Below are 13,326 nucleotides of genomic sequence, written 5' to 3' on the forward strand. Positions count from 1 at the left end.
AATGAGTCTGGCTGGAGTCTGCTGGTTCTGATTGCGATGGTGAAACGCACAGCACCTCTCCTGCTCTCCTGATGCTTGCAATACACCTTGAGGAAGAAGTGATAGGAAAACGCCTTCTGTTCTGCTTGTCTTTTCAAGCTGAATTATTACTTTAAGTTGAGTTTCTGGATCCGTTATTGCCTTCTGGATATAAATCACAGCAATCAAAAGGAAGGTTTCAAACCAAATAGCGACAGAGTATTTGACAATCCATGCGTATCTTCCTCCTTATAAAGCCTTTAACACCCAATGTTGTCTGCTGACAGCTTTTGGCAAACCCTGGCAGCCCCCTACTATAAAGTGCTGAAAGGATTCACGGCTCTTTGCATCAACTCAACTATTTTAAGACAGGGAGATGGAAGGTGTTGTATTCAAGGATTTAGCAACTTGTATCAAAACACAGAAACTTGGTAACAGACCCTCCAGCGGCTTGGACTTTCTGTCCTGGAGGAAGCATTTGATTTGGGGCATCAGATGGACAGCTCTTGTGCTCTGAGTCACATTTGTGAGCCTCAGAGCTTGCCTGGTGTTGGACTTGGTATGTAAAGGGAATGGCACGTTTGGTAGCACCTCAGTTACTAAAAAACGTGAACAGGAACCTGGAAGAGTTTTTCACTAAAAGTTACAGGAAGATAAGAGGCCGAATCTGCTATGGACCATGTCCAGAGAGCAGGAAGTTCCCTGTTCCTGTCGCCAGAGTGAGGGAACTTGGAAAAGTGAAATAGCACCTTTGGAATGGAGCTGTGTGTTCACACGTGCATGAAGTAAGCAAAGCTCTTCCAAGCTGCTCTGTAACATAAACCTGCCGATGCAGTAATTTATAAGTGCTGTTTATATAGCATGATTCTGCTTTCAGTGTAAGATTTCTGAATTAGCACATAAGGCCACTCCTGGTTCAAGTTCCCTCTGCTCCAGTGCTAAGAAAAGATTAGGGGAGATTTGTACAACTTTCTGTCTGTTGATGCACCCACCATGGGTCATTTGGTTAGACTGAACTCTAAATAGTTTCAGTAGCTCTCCAGTGAGCTGACTTAGAGAGTAATGAGGAACAATTATGGCTGTATATACAATTGTTTGTTCTGTTTTAAATTAGAAACCCTTTTTAGCATAGGATTCTGCCCTTCTGTTTGTGTAGAGCTCAGCACAGTGCAGGTGGTTTCAGGTGCCGTCACAGCAGAGAAGATTTTGAGCAGCTAAGAGAGATTTCAAGCAATGAAGATGTGCAAATACGCACTTTCCCCTCTCCTTTATTTTACCATTAATGCAAATCTAGTCTGTGAATTGAGTTCTATAGATAGTCCCATAGCACTGCTTGTGTTCAAAACTGAACGCTCCTGTGTGGTCACTCCTTGCACTGCTCTTCTGATGTGGGATCTGAAGCAAAGTGTATGTTTTCCAGAATGAGGACTTCTTGTAAGTCACCTGTTAGTCCTGCAAGTTAGCACGTGTGCTAGCAGTGTTACTCTCTCCACCAAGTACCTAGGGAAACTGGGCTTCTACCCCAGACTGTTCAGGCACAGATGTGCTTTTTCCAAGGACAGGGCTACAGGGAGAAGAGGCTCTTGGTCACTGCCCCTCAGGTCTGGCCATTGAGCTGCCTCCGTGATGAAACTCTGCACTCTGCTGCCTCCCACTCGTACCTGCGTCCTGGTTGGGACACAGCAGCTCAGCTCCCTTTTTGCTCCTCAGCCTGCTCAGAAGAAAGGGGGGGGGAAGTGGTATTCATAGTGGCCTTTAATTATTCTCACTCCCTTTTCATTATTGTTGTTAATGCCATGGCCACTTTTTCCTTATTTGTGTTTAATTGTTCTTTCATGACCCTTGAGCCTCATGCAGAGACCAGGTCTCTTTGTCTGGTACAGGTCCTCTTCCAGCTTCCTGCAGGCCTTCCCTTTCCGGATCCTTTCCAGAGTGCCTGACCTGCTTCCAGAAATGCTATAATAAATCTGAATATATATAATGATATTACATGTTTTGTCTGACTGGTGACACAAGCAAGAGCCTTATTTCTTCATGAAAGAAGATGTCATGTCTTTTTAATGCATTGCTTTCAGAGGGCTCACAAGCTTACCTGAAATGAGGTTAATTTCAACAAAATCACCTACGCAGATATGTACACATTACAGAATACATCCATGTGTGTCTGTACGTAAATACACATATTCTACGGGACATAACAGGGATTGTCTGATGGAACATTCTGACAGATTTTGAAAATTGACGTTGCGGTGCATGTGCGTTTTTTCTTTAAGCAGATTGCATCTCTCGAATAGTTCAGCAGAGCTTCTTGAAGTGTTTACGTCCACGCTCTTTGTCTGGAGATGCCTTGTTATAAATACTCCCTTCATTTTACAAGCGTTTGCTGGAAATATGTTGAGCAGCTATGCTTGGTTTATTTCCAAATGTCTTAACTTTGGGACCTTGGATTGGCTTTTAGCCTGAAATTCATATCTCTCCTTTTCATGCAAAGAGCCATATTTGAACACAAAGACTGCAGTGTAAAATGGGAGGCATCCATCATGAAGCACCCAAGGCCAAACGCAGTGTGTCCTACAAGGAGCTGTGCTGGGGGAATGTGCTATGTTCAGTTAAAAGAATAAAAAACACCAAAAAAAGAAATTATATGCTGCTACTTGATACAAACTGCATCGTGTTAAAATAGTATTTTGATGTAACTGGTGCCCTCAGAGACACCTGCTGAGGAGCTATGTCATGTCTCCAGTTACTGTTCGCAGATCTTGCTTTTTCCTCTCTTGCCCTTTCCACGATGGTGAAGATGTTATGGTGGTTGTTCTTTATAAGTACCCCGCTGCTAAGTCTATAGAGTATTTCTTTTTTCTCTTGGAGGAATGTAAATAACTTTGATTAGTCATGAACTTAAGGAAAAGCAGCTGGGAAAAAACAGTAAAGAAGTATCATGATGGCCATTTTGATTTTTTTGTGTACTTGTGAAATAACTCTTTTTTAGTGTTAGGGCTAGTAAAATACAAAAACCAATGTGGTAAATTTCCAGTGTTGGTTTCATTTGTCTGGTTCATTTGTTTGCTTTTTAATCCTCCAGAGCTGTTTTAAATCTGAAAGATACTGGAAATATTTTGGACAGCTAGGATCTTGAGCATCAAAAGATCTTCTCAGTCTGTAGTTACTTTTGTTTTATTGTGCCTCATTCCTTCCATAGCTGCAGGAAATGTGCCATGTCCTGCAGCTTAGAGGATGAAGGTAATCTTATTTCAGCATTGGTTTGTGGTGGTAGTGGTATGAAGGTTTCTCTCCTGGGACCCAGGAGAATGGATGCTTTAGCCCTCCAACATCTTTTTGCCTCCTACTCCAAGTTGAGTATTTTCGGCTGGACTTAATTACCTTTCATTTAATAAGAAGTTGTCATACTGCCATATACGCACCAATAGCAGGACCCCATTGCACTGGATGCTGCACAAACACAGAGCGGTAAAGGTGCCTGCCTTCTGTAGGTCAGTGTCGAAATCAAGACTGAGTTTGAAGGGAAGCAGAACAAGTGGTGGCAGAACAGCAAATGTCATGTTAGGTTTTTTTTCCTCTGACAGGACATGTATTAGAGCATCGTATCATCTCCAAAATCCTCCCTCAATCTTTTGGGCATAATTCCTTTGTTAGTTCTTCAAATATCCCTTGGAAATGTTCTTTAACAACCTTCGAGTTAAAGTTGTTCATTACCTGTAATTCTCCATTCCTAATTTACAGTTCAGTTACTTTTTGGTATGTCGATGCAATTTAACTTCATGAGTCTTACATTTCATCACCTGTCCATATTCTTTTTCTCTCTGCCCCAACTTTATATAGTACAGGGTGTCCCCTCTGCATACTTTTTCCATTAATAAGTCTGGTATTAAAAGAAAAAGGAAGAACGCACTCTGGCAACATGAAGTGGGAATGCAGTCAGAGCAGACCGACCTAATGGATGACCATAAGGCTACCAGAACTGAAAATAAATAAATTCAGGAGCATAAAGGGTAGAAATGCTGCAAGCGAGGAGTCAAAACTGGGATTAAAGCCCAAAACTCAAACTTCCCCTGCAGAAATCAGCAAAGCAAAGGAATGACTTTACCACAAGGATAACTTTTCCACCACTGTTTGCACGTCATCAAGAATGGTGTGTGCAGCTCTTATCAAAACCACAGCCCAGTCTGATCTGTCTTGATGCAGAGATGGGCTCCTACAGTCTAAAAGAGAACCAAGGGCCTGTTTTACAAGAAAAGAAACCTAAAAAAATACGGGTTTTTTTAGCTCAGGAGATCAAGCTGCAAGCATCTCTGAGGATGAAGGGGTCTCTGTCTCTGTAGATAACAGCAGAGCTGCTGAAGTTAAAAAACAACCGAAACTAAAGGCAGCTGGAATAAACTGAATAAATAAACTTAGCCTGAAAGTAAGAGGGAGGTTTATCACTGCCAGAGTAGTAAAGCTTTGGAGCAGCTTTTAATAGGAGCAGAGCGGGCAAAAAACTTAACCAGCCATGGGGTAGACCTCCAGTAGTTTCTGAATGGGTTATGTGGTTTGTGAATGGACTAAGTGGTCCTGTGGCAAATAAATGGGCATTCAGAAGATTTCTGCCAGGGCTGATTTCCTCCTGCTCTTTTGATACACTGAAACTGAGAAGCGCTAATGATTCTCAGGATAGTGTTTTAATTATGTGGCTAGAAAATTTTAGTCGGGGTTATAGCTAGGCAAAGATATTTGTGGGCAAAACTGAGCCCTGGTGTTAGCAACCTGCTAAACAGGCAAAACAAAAACAGAGTACAAAATGGGATGAAGCATCCAACTAGAGAATAATGACATATAGAGAATATTACAAAATAAGGTTCTGTGTTCTGTGGGGCTGCAGCAGCCCTGACAGACCGTATTGTACACATTGTTTCCTGAATTTCTTAGTTTTTGCACGTTTAAAATCATGAATGAAAATTCTTACAATGGTGGGCTATCGCAGAGAGGTTCGTAATCAATTCTGGATCATCTCTTCTGGCATGAGCTTTATTTTTTTTTTCCCTTCCGCAGGGAACCTGTATCTGTTTCCTGCATCTGTCGCCCATCCTTCGTTGTGAATGGAAAGCAAGTAATTAATTTTTCTTGTTGTTAGCCACTAACTGCCCTTGCCAAATCTTGGAGGACCTATTGTCTCCTTCAGACACAATGTTCTTGGGAAAAAGTCTTGCTTATTGTAACCTCTTGTGCAATCTTCGCTTCGATGATGAATACATCTTGGCAACGCGGAGCTTTCTGAATGAAAAATGTTGCTGGACAACCCTGTAGTACGGCAAGAACGCAAACCTCTGCCAATGCTGGTGGAACACAGCCAGGCGGGAGGGTAAAATGGGGAAAGCCTTTCACATCGCCTGCAGAGCGGAGAGGGAGGTGAAGTCTGTATATGCACACATCCAAATATCTGTTTACCATCAAACAAGGATTTTCCCTGGTGAGCATCTGAGCTCGAAGGTGGCCTTCATTCCTTCTAGCAAAATCTTGCAATCTCTTGGACGGCTGCCTTCTGCCAGCATGAGGCTGGGGAAATAACAGAGAGCACCTTGACAGTGCAGGTTTGGGCAGCCCACTATAGGAATTAGCTGGGAAACATCCCCCTTGCGATTTTTCTCTATGAGCCCACAAATTTGGGATCCTGCAGAGTTGCCTCAATCTGCTTTGTGGTTCACGGCCTGACTTTGGTTTTCCATTAGATCAGTCCAGAACCACAGCTGACCACTGAAACCTCATGTTAATATTGCAGCTGTAACATTAATTATAAAATTATTACAGTTAATTGTGAAAGCATATTTTACCCTGGTAGCTTTTCACCTTTAGTTTTTCCAGTTTATTTTTTCACCAACAGCTGGTGGTGTTTGGAAGAAAAAGGTGCCTAAAAGCACCTTCCTTCCAGAGGGAATACACAGAATGCAAGGAATGAGTTGGGGCCAGGAGCGCTCTGTTCCCTTGTGGTTTGTGTGCGCTGCCAGTGGCTTGTGTTTCTCCGTGCAGGCTGACAGCTGGCTCTGGGGTTTGCAATGCGGCCCACGGCCGCGTTTCTCACCCTGTGCTGCGGCTGACAGCTTTTGGCCTGGTTTTCACCAGAAACGATCTGAAGCGGAGGGCCTGCTGCAGCGTACCTTGCAGTTAATGGAAATCTTTGTCGACCTCAGTGGGAGCTGGATTTGATCCTGTGCCTACTTGAATGTTTTGGTGTTGGATACGGCTCCAAGTGGATTTTTTTTTTCATGTCTCATTTCTCATTTTTCCCCTTCTCTTTCTAAAATGAACTTACCTTAGGGTGGGGTGAAATCAAGACAGCTCTATCTGTGTCAGTGTAGCTGTGCACTTTTATCCTCTCGTTTCCTCAGCCCTTCTCCTGTCTACAGTATCAGTCTGCAAGATTTTGGCATTGGTTTCTCTCCTTCTTGAGCCATTCTGCTGCTTCTCACAGACACTCTACATCTCACTTAGGCCTCAGCTCTCCAACAAGTGTAATTACTGACCCTGCTTAATCCATCTTCTGCCCTTCTTTCCATCTTTCAAACATCTTAACATCCATTTCCAGCAAATGCAGCCCAGACTCTGGCCCCTGCTGCCTCGTCCCAGCCACGCTCCTTCGCTCAGCAGAGCTCATTGGCGCATTTCATAGAGAAAGGAGAGGGCCACCATGCCCCATGGACACAGAGCACACCCTCTGTGAGCCTCGGCTTGTCCCCCATCCCCAATAACAAGGTGCTGGAATGAGTGGAGGCCTCTTCAGGGAGCTGCCAGAGAGTAGAGAGCTGTGGGCACAGGGGATGGCAATGGGAAAAATAATGCAGAGAAGTCCAAAGGTCAGCTCTGACAGTGCTGGAGCTTCTTGTGGCCCTCCACTCTCCTGGAGTATCGCATGTCCTCAAAGGGATTTCTCTCCTGGGTGGAGAATTATGATTAGTTGTGATATGCCTCTGAGAAAAAGTCCTTTCCTTTTGTATGTGGAATGGTTGGTTTTTGTTGGTCGCTCTCCATTTGCTTGGAGGTGATGTGAGACTTTCGTGGACCAGCATCAGAAACCAGGGCTATTTGTGTCTCATGATACCTATGGGGGAAAGGGCCAAAGCTGTGGGATGGTGTACAGGGCAATCACAGGTGTTCTTTTGAACCCCAAAAACCTTACTTCGTTTTTTCCAGCAGTAACATAAATGCTAAGCAAACAGGGTATGCAATGAGGAAACCCTTTGAGGAGTGGGAGCTGACCTAATGGAAGGTGAGAGGCATTAAGAGGGTGAGATGCCAAGCTCTTGCTGGCCCTTTTAGGTTATCGTACAGTCCACAGTGAAGTGTATTGGGCTTTTCCCCTTCCATTTTTCTCACTGAAGTTTAAATATGAATCCCCTGATGTATCTGCTGAAGGTAGAACACACAGCTTCAAATAGACCAGTGTCACTTTTACTCTGCTTTTCTGGCATAGGCAGTGGCAAAAGAGGAGAAAGTAGTGCCACAGTATAGGGAGAGCGGAAGAATTGTTTTCAGAGGTGGTATGGCAGTGCTGGTGATACAAAACTAACCTATTTTAGCTCCTTTGAATTGTATACAGCTGATACAGCTAAGAGAGGGAGAAGTGGAGGTGTTTAAAAGACAAGTAGATGTGCTTAGGAGCATTGTCTCATGGCAGACTTAGGGCTGGTTTGCTGGTTGGACTCAGTGATCTTAAAGGTCTTCTCCATCCAAAACCATTCTATGATTCTAAGTGGATTATATGGGCTATTTTATTAATCTTTAAGATAATTGCTTACCAAGCACTTATTCTCTTGGTGCTCCATTGCAGACAAAACCAAAAAAAACCCCAACATCCAAGCTAGGCTATAGATCTTTCAGTCTTGCATATTGAACACATTTTATTTAGGAATCTGCAAGACTTGTAATCCAAAGCTAGATCTGGGGGTGTAAATGGGCAGAGTGTGTTAGCAGCCCTGTAGAACTGGGCTGCAAAGCCCTGAGTCCCTGGATGATAATGCTGAGCACTAGGATGAGTATTTGCTAATACTTTAGAAATGTATCCAGAAGAAGAAAAAAGAAAGAAAGAGAGGAGAAAAACATTGTGGGAAATTCTTTCCTTCATACATAATAGTTTTCTGTTGATTTAAAATTGCCCTTAGTAATGTGTTGATGCCAGTGAAATATTTCAGCTATAGGAAATGTGAAACCAGCTCCTGCCTTTCTATGAATTATGAGTCATAAATTGTATGAAAAATATTCAACCTTGCTATAGCTATTCCCCAAGCAGAACCTCTGACTAATGGAGCAAATGCTGCCATTCTGGGGGGGAGTAGGAGGGGACTGAGCTAAGCAAAGCAAAATGCCAAGTGCCAGCGTGTGGCTCTGTGCTAAGTGTGAATTAGTGTCATCGGAGATGATGACACTCCCTTGGTAAGGAAACAGTTAGTGAGTATGTTAGGAGTTATGTATATGAGTGCAGTTGAGCAAAGTTACTCTTTTCTCCAGATGTTATGGGAAAGGGGCGTACATTCTGGGGGACCTGACTGCTGGCCAGTGTGCAGAACTGCCCTGGGGAGAGCGATGTGCTTGTGCCAACCCAGCTGTCACATCTGCAGTTGCTAAGCCAAGCCAAGAAGGCACAAACTCCATCTGATTCAGCACTCAGCAGGCAGGTTGTGATGACAGAATTCCCCTAAAATTTTTTATTAGGAAAAATTTTGTTACTGAAAGAATGATCAAACACTGCATCAGGCTGCCCAGGGAGGTGGTGGAGTCACCATCCCTGGAGGTGTGCAAGAAGTGCATGGATGTGGCACTTGAGGACATGGTTTAGTGGCCATGGTGGTGTTGGGTTGACGGTTGGACTTGATGATCTTAGAGGCCTCTTCTGACCTTAGTGATTCTGTGATTCTGTAAAAATGGCACTACAGTGGCAAGATAATTGGATGCTGACATTTGCAGGCAAGTCCTTGATGGGGACGTGAAGTTCATCCAACTTCAGCTATCCAAGATCTAGGAGTTCAATTCAAATTAGTCTTCTTCTGTCACCAGAGGTCCTGTTACATCTGGTTTATGAATTGCATTTTGGAGGGGATTATAGAAAGATTCTCAGCAACTACTTTTGACTAAGTATCTGACTTTTTGACAGCTGAACTTCAGCAATATGAATTTAATGGTAAAGCTCTGGATTTCAGTCTCCATCATTTCAGAAAAGACCACGTAGCCTTGCAAGGATTTGTGAATTTTGCTTTGCAACCAGAGGCTAGCGTCATTTATAGTTATTCTATATACCTGAGCTAGAAGTAAACATATAAAAAACCCCAAAAGAATATGACTTTCTGGCGGTAGAGCAGGGGACACTAACCACGGTTGAGTTACAGTAGTTTAACTGGAGTATTCATATTTACCTCAGTTTTCGTTTTCAGGTTGTGTGTCTGGCACCCATACTGGCTTCTCAGTCATGGATGTGTGCCCAATAAAATACAGCTAAAAAGACCAGCTGTGAAATGCAGTTTGGTGTGCTGGTCATTTTCCAAAGTGATAGAGAATGTACTGAAAGCAGCAATCTTTCTTCCCCACTGACTCTGGTGGGGCCAGGATGTGCTCAGCAGAAACCAGTCTCTGCCTAAATAGCTGCTTGTGGCATCTGTGAAACCATAAAGCATTTAGTGTGTTTAAGTGTGACTAAGAGACATGCTCTCCAATACCAAAAGCTGAATATTTTCTTCTATTTCATCCCATGTCAAACTATGCTGCCTTTTCCAGATTTGACTTAAAGTTTATTTTAAGGGATCTCTAAGTACTCATTTCAATTTGGTGCATCTTTAATTGCCAGAGTTTGGGTAGGTTGTGTTTTCTCCTTTTAATTTTTGAGTTGTATACGGCATGCACATGTTTTCAAAATATGAGTCTGTTTGGCTTCAGGCAGCTGTGATCTGGTGTGAATTATGAAATGTTTCTATAAGTATAAGACCTTACTGCTTTCTAGCCTGCAGTACAGTGCTTGGGTTTTGTCTCACTGAGGTTCAATGCTTGTTTGCTTTGTGCAGGAGATGGCTGTCCGAGCACTGAAGCAGACGGGTAGCAGAAGTATTGAAGCAGCTCTGGAGTATATCAGTAAGATGAGCTACTTGGATCCTAGGAATGAGCAGATAGTACGTGTAATTAAGCAGACCTCACCAGGTAAGCGTGATTTAAATTGTGGTGTTCTTTCTTGCAGTAAGCTCTTTTTAAAACTAGAATCATTGGATTGGCAGTATTCAGAGTTACTCATGTAGGAGACAGTGACATGAATTTGGCCCTGCAAGGTGAGCTGGGCTGGAGGCTGAACACAGCTCCCCTTGCAATAGCACATTTGTAGTCCACCTTCTTAAACACAAAGCTATTGATCTTCCAGTGCAAATCCCCTTCAATCATCTCAAGTTTACTACAAAGTAGAAGTTTGCACATAGGTAATTATTATGGAGCTGTGAGGTAGCTCATTTTCCAGAAATTCATTCAGGTTAACATCCTTGTGAGTACGCTGCGGAAATAGCTTGGGCCAAGATAACAGAGGCTTTTCCACTCATCTCTGCTGGTTTGCCTCAGTTCTGTGTCATGTAAATGCCCAAATGGGGGGACTTGAGCCTCACCTCCTCAACAACCATCAGACCACAGCTGACAAGAGGCCTTGCAGGAGTTGTTTCCATTCAGGTATTAGCACTTACAGCACTGCAGAATGCTTTTGATCTGCGATCTGAATGCCCTCTGATTTGGATAGAGTTTGTTACTTTTAGCTTCTTTCAGTGTCAAAGGTTGGCCACGCAGACAAATAACCATCCTCTGGGTGCCTGAACCTGTGCAATCCCACAGGGTTACCTGCTGCAGGGGAGACAGCGGATGAAGAGTTGAGTGCATGGGAGAGATACTGTCAGGGGCCTGTTTTGTTGAACAAAAAAACTTCTCTTGTGTTAGTGGCAATATTTAGACTTAAAAGATCTCTGTGTTGGACAAAGTGGAGCTAACAAATCCATGCAGTGAAGCTGATTACAGTAGTGCAGACCTCTAAATGCGGTCCTAAGTTGAGTTTACTGAGTGCAAGTCATTTCCACATGACAAATCTCTCTTTCTGGCCACCTCAGCAGCACCTTTCTTCTTGCCTCTTGATCAGATTGAAGATACTTGTTGAGAAGGGTGTTCAGTTTGGCACAGTTGTTAGAGAGGCATGTCCAGAGATGAGGGAAGCTGAGGAAGAGAAAGCCCATTCAGTTTACAGAGTGAAATCCCTGGACAGGAAGGAGGTCTTCAGTAAAGTCACTTCGTTCCTGGGGGACCCTGAGGGTAGCCACATGCAGGGAAGATGGAAGTGGAGAAGGACCTCATTTTCCAGGTGGTCACTGTCAGGAATGGAGCTTCAGATGTAGTGGGAAAGGGTCATGGTTCTGTGTAAGGAGCAGCTCAGCTGCCCTTCCTATCAGTCTTAGACTTCCTGTTTTGTTATTTGAGGAAATTCTGGAAAACCCTAAGAAAATGTTTCCCAGAGCGTTACCCTGCAGGGTGACCACCCAACAGACAAAGCAGTACTGGCCAGTTTGCTTTTGGAGAGCTCTGTCCTGGATACATGGACAAATGTGGCCTCAACTGGGCCTTGAGGAGAATTTAAAATAACTGGGACAGAATTACTGAACTGTATTTTGCTTTATATTATAAAGGCTTCATTCCTTAAGGTGAAAGAACACACGCAGTCATAAAGAGCGTACATTTCCTCTGAAAGGGTTGAAAAATCTTTATAGGCTTTTAATTACTCGGTTGTCTTTCATTTGCATTTACCTTTGCCTTTGCTTTCTTAACATTCCAAAGCATGCAGCTGTTGTGAATACCTAAACCTTTTGAGCCGAAGAGCCATTTTTGCTTTTAGGAGACACAGAATGCAAAACCTAAATATCATGCAATTGATATTTGCCTGCCTGAGGTCCCACAGAATCATATTGATTTGTTTGGTATGGTATTGTTTGTGCTAGGATAGCATAGGTCTCCTCTAGTTCATTCAGAAGCATGTAATGCTACTTGAGAACTTTTCATTTGCAGTTTGAGAATTTAAATCTTCTGGTTTTGAATTCTGTGTATTGGTGTATGGAAATACATTCTCAAATTAGGCATTTTTGTTCTGCTTTTTAACTTCAGTAGTAAAGCTAAAAAGAGTTTCAGCATACTGGCAAGACTAAAAACTTACCAGATATTACTGTGTGACAGGGAGTTACATGTAAAACCAGATGATCCCATGAGTGTAGTTGGTTAGTCTTCAGAATACACTCTGATCTAAAACTTTCATGAGACAGTCATAACAGTTACTGTGTTGGATGGGAATGTGTGGGGAAAAAAATTGTCTCCTACTACCAGGTTTGGTCGTTTCACAAATCCAAATATTCCTCTGTCAGACCAGAGCAGACTGAGTGGTACACAAATAAGGGAGGTGGACACCATATCTCTCTTGACATCAGGAGGATTCCCTGCACAGCTGAAGAAAGTGTCCCTGGGGAGGACAATGATTGCTGCTGCTTTCCCTCATGGCCTCTGATAGGCAAAACCAAAGTCAATTTGCCTCTGAGGCTCAGCATGAATCCTGCTGAGGTGACAGATGGGTCTTAGGGCTGCCTCCCACCTCCAGGCCAGAGTGGCCACTTCTCAGGGTAGAGAATTAATGAATTAATCTTTGGATTGCCACAGCTTCACCAATGCATCTCACTGTGTCCCAACATATGAGTTATCAGGGAGTGCTGTCGTAAAGACAACCTCCATAAGCACGGCCTTACTTTATCATAGGAAAAGAGCTGCCGATTACAGATTACACTTTAAAGAACACTGATTATTTGTCCAACTTGATTCTGTTTCAAAACATCGCGTTGTTTATGAAAACATCATTTAGTGTGGTGATAACTTCTTCAGTGTACAGAGATGCTGCATAGACCTGTCTTAATGTTCTTGTGTGTCTGTATGTAGCAGGGCTGGTGTGTGAAGGTGAGGATTCAACAGCAAGTGCATCTGGCCCAGCTGGGACGTGCTGTAATACAAATAATTAAAAAACCTTGCAGCATTCAAGCCTGTCAGCAAAATATGACTATTCTTGCAGACCTTGTGAAGTCCAGATTTTAAAAGGGAATTTAGGCATAAATAAAGTCCTGTGATTTGTGAAAGCGAAAGAACCAGAAGGGGAACAAAAAATCGCACAGAGTCTCCCCTTGTCTTTTTAGCACAGCCAGTACTTCATACACCTGCAATTTGTCCTCAGATCAAAGAACTGATGAAAAGCGCCATTAACACTTCCAGTGCAGGAAT

General features: G+C 43.1%; 1 protein-coding gene across 1 annotated transcript in view; it reads left to right on the top strand.

Moving 5' to 3' along the window:
- LATS2 (large tumor suppressor kinase 2) overlaps positions 1 to 13,326 on the top strand; it is a 41,784-nt gene that overhangs the window by 19,454 nt on the left and 9,004 nt on the right. Inside the window, exon 2 of the mRNA XM_010191540.1 lies at positions 10,062 to 10,194. Coding sequence (XP_010189842.1) covers positions 10,062 to 10,194 — 133 coding nt within the window. The remainder of the gene's footprint in view (positions 1 to 10,061; positions 10,195 to 13,326) is intronic.

This window comes from Mesitornis unicolor, unplaced genomic scaffold (genome assembly GCF_000695765.1).
Source record: "Mesitornis unicolor isolate BGI_N332 unplaced genomic scaffold, ASM69576v1 scaffold33709, whole genome shotgun sequence".
Taxonomy (NCBI): domain Eukaryota; kingdom Metazoa; phylum Chordata; class Aves; order Mesitornithiformes; family Mesitornithidae; genus Mesitornis; species Mesitornis unicolor.